Raw genomic sequence first — 3,220 nt, forward strand, 5'->3', positions numbered from 1 at the left:
GTCTCATCGTGGAATCTTTGAAATTGTCAAGAATCCCAATATCGAGATCCTTTGGTTAACTTAATAGGTTACACGTCGGACGGAGTACCAGGTCACTGCGAGAATGTCTAATGACGGACTTCTGAATCGGGAACACAGATGGCCCCAAATTTGCTTAAAGTTGACAGGCGCCTACTTGTGTGTTTTGACACATCCCTCAGACCATGATCTGTACAGTACAATCCCTCCAACTGTTACCCATGGACTAACATCAGTCTTTGGAGCAGGAAAATGATGTCATATAGCAGATATGGCAGAAGCTCCCCATGACAGCCCGAACTACAAGGAGAAACACAACTCAGTTGAGCAAATCCTGAATGTTTCAAATTAAACATACTTCACCAACGAAGTTGGCCACTTTACATCACAGGCTATGACCTTGAAAAACACGGCATATTCGCAGCTAAGTTCATGGTTAGTACAGGATGATGATGTAAATGTTTGTCTCGAACCAAGTTTTCGACTTAAAATTTTTCCATGCTCGGTAATTGGTTCAATGACAAGTTTAGATCCACCAATTCTCTTCCACCTTGAAATTTTGGTCAACAGGGGGGAAACGAAATAAAAAATAAGAACTGAACTTCAACCGTGGTTGGATTATCTTAGCCACTCAGTGCAACAATGGCGTCGTTAGTGTTTTGATCCGCCAATATAGAGTCCCGATTCGATTGACATTGGAGCTACCCAACCATGACGTCAAGGGTTGCTTCCTGTTTTCCCAATGTTTCCGCTCCCCTTCTATATCTAAACACATTACCAGCTTCCACCCCTTTTGAATTTCTGAACTGTCATTATCTGCTTCTTTTGGCTGGTTTTGCCTCGCTTCCATCCACCTCGATTTGAAGCTGAACTGTTGCGAAACTTTTAGCAAATTTACTGCTGCTACAGCTTTGGGTCTTTTGATACCCTATGGTGAGAGAGACCCCGACGCAACCGATGCAGTACTTTCGAGTAGCTTTTCTTGCGCTGGCATTTCTCCATCTATATCAGTAGCCACCCTTGAATATTCATTTCAGTCCGCCCTCTTCAGAGCTTGTTCCTATCCGAATAAATTCTACCATTCTCAACTGTTGTCTTCAGGATGAATCGCAACGAAGTCAATGTTCCTTCAGATCCGAAGGTGAAGGAGGCTGTATGTATTACAATTTCCATTCCTTTACAAGCATTTGCTCTAACACCTGGCGAAATGTAGGATATCAATCGTAAACTGCAGCTCTATGGCATTTACTCTGGTTTGTAGCAGCTTATTCTCTCAGTGCCAAGCTCCATTTTACATCGTCTCTAATGGCAATTTCGCTGGCTAGCATTCAAAATTGGAAAGGTCCCATCGGTACGTTCGTATTTCGAAAGCCCTGGGTTCAAGTTGCTAACCCATCTCTAGAATAAGCAAATCGATGTTGCCCTGAATAGTCTCTTGGCTTCAGACGCTCTCTCTTCCCCTCCTAGTAGCCTCTCGCCCGAAGGCCACATACTCATCAAAGATGTCCGCGATGTGATTGAAAACGCTAAAAATCTTATTCTAGTTAAAAACGAGGGGAATTTGATACAGGAGTTCATCTGGGACGTGGAACATATTGGGGAGCGCTCCACAACCCCGACTCCAGGGGTTTCAACTGACAAAGATGCTGTGAAAACGGATCTTAAACGGGCTGCTGAGGGAGTGCAAACGCTCTTCACTTTGCTTGTAACCAATGGCCAGTTCCGGAAGCTTCGTACGTATATCTATCTCACGGAATCCATAAATCTACTTCATTTCCGTCCTAACCGGCCTATTCTAGTTCGTGATGTGACAATACTTTATGCGTGACATGGCTAGCGATGTTGCACAAAGGGCTGCAGGAAAGATCAAGCCGTCAGAAGAAGAGATGTCTGGAATAGACGAGCCTGCGGAAGAGAACGTTTGGCATGATAAGCCTGAACTTTCAACAGCCAACATAAAATCACGGATTAACTCACAGGTGGGAAAAAGGAAGGAAAAGGTGTGCTCGCACTTCTCCGCACTGGTGTCTATTCCTTCGCTCATGTATCCCTAGGCTACCAAAGATGTACAAGACACGGCAGAAACTGCTGAGAGCGCAGCTCATCCAACTGGCCCTGAGGGTGGCGTAGATGCCACGTCTGGCACAACCGCTGGAGCTCAGGCTGCGCTAGAAAAAAATCTGAGGATGTCCCGGAGGAAACAAAGACCCGTTCCCGTGAGCTTACCGAGAAGGTGAAGGAGTTTCTGCAAGAGAGGATGCCGAAAGAGCGACGTGATCAAACAATTTGGCGATTAAAGAGGATGATTGTGGAAATCCAAGGCCACCCCGACTGTAAGTGGTCCACAGGATTCACGATATCCTAGAACACTGCTAAATAATTTCCTCTATTTGTAGATCAGCAAGCAATTGAAACCCTGCTTTCACTCGCAGAAACTTTCGGTGGTCATGGCAAAGGCGTCTCTCAGGAGGGTGCTTCAGCCACCAGAGGTGTGTGACGAGTTCCGCCCTTCAAATGTGGCCATACTAATTGTGCGGCTTCAGAACTAGTAGACGAGAATAAAGATGCCATGAAAAAACTCCAGCTGATCCTCGAACGGTTTGCGAATAGCTCTTCAATGGACAATCTTTTCGATTATATTGAAAACTTCTATCATGCCGCTAATGAAGATCCACGGCTGAAAGACTGGTTTAGATCCGTGAATTCTTTCACCAGGTAAGCCTTGAGGCTCCAGTTGTCTAACATCGAGGCTGGTTCTAATCAGGTTGGGTTTTAGAAAATGCCTTCAAGAGCAAGGGTTTATTTTAGAAGATTCCGCAAATAAACAATGGAATAGCCTTTACGATGAAGGCCAATTCCTCTTGCGAGCTAGGTACCGTGAAAATACAGATAACATCGTGGATGAAATGAAATTACTTGGGGATCAATTTGATCAGGACCCCTTGAATAAAGAGTTGAGCAATTCTTTGCAAAAGCTATTTCACAACCTCGGCTACGACGACTCTGGAAAGATGGTTTTTAAAGACCATCTCGTCAAGGATGTTACCAGCATTATCCTGCCTTCGTTGTTCGAGAAAATACGCTATGTCCCGCTGCCTCGTATCGAAGTATCAGACCCAATGGTCGATGTGGTAAGTAATTCTAAGCGGCTGAATATGAACCTCATGTTCTAATCAATGTAATGATAAGGTTGTCGAAAATC

The 3,220-nt window shown here is 44.7% G+C and overlaps 1 protein-coding gene across 1 annotated transcript in view; it reads left to right on the forward strand.

The window, feature by feature from the left end:
- Positions 1–1,120: 1,120 nt before the first annotated feature.
- Positions 1,121–3,220, forward strand: part of HCAG_01308 (predicted protein) — a gene marked incomplete at both ends in the record, with an annotated part of 3,271 nt that continues 1,171 nt past the window's right edge. The window contains 10 exons of the mRNA XM_001544211.1: positions 1,121–1,171; positions 1,232–1,241; positions 1,283–1,369; positions 1,563–1,751; positions 1,879–2,018; positions 2,073–2,234; positions 2,318–2,351; positions 2,415–2,507; positions 2,562–2,733; positions 2,855–3,149. Coding sequence (XP_001544261.1) covers positions 1,121–1,171; positions 1,232–1,241; positions 1,283–1,369; positions 1,563–1,751; positions 1,879–2,018; positions 2,073–2,234; positions 2,318–2,351; positions 2,415–2,507; positions 2,562–2,733; positions 2,855–3,149 — 1,233 coding nt within the window. The remainder of the gene's footprint in view (positions 1,172–1,231; positions 1,242–1,282; positions 1,370–1,562; positions 1,752–1,878; positions 2,019–2,072; positions 2,235–2,317; positions 2,352–2,414; positions 2,508–2,561; positions 2,734–2,854; positions 3,150–3,220) is intronic.

This window comes from Histoplasma capsulatum, genomic scaffold (genome assembly GCF_000149585.1).
Source record: "Histoplasma capsulatum NAm1 scaffold_1 genomic scaffold, whole genome shotgun sequence".
Classification (NCBI taxonomy): Eukaryota; Fungi; Ascomycota; class Eurotiomycetes; order Onygenales; family Ajellomycetaceae; genus Histoplasma; species Histoplasma mississippiense.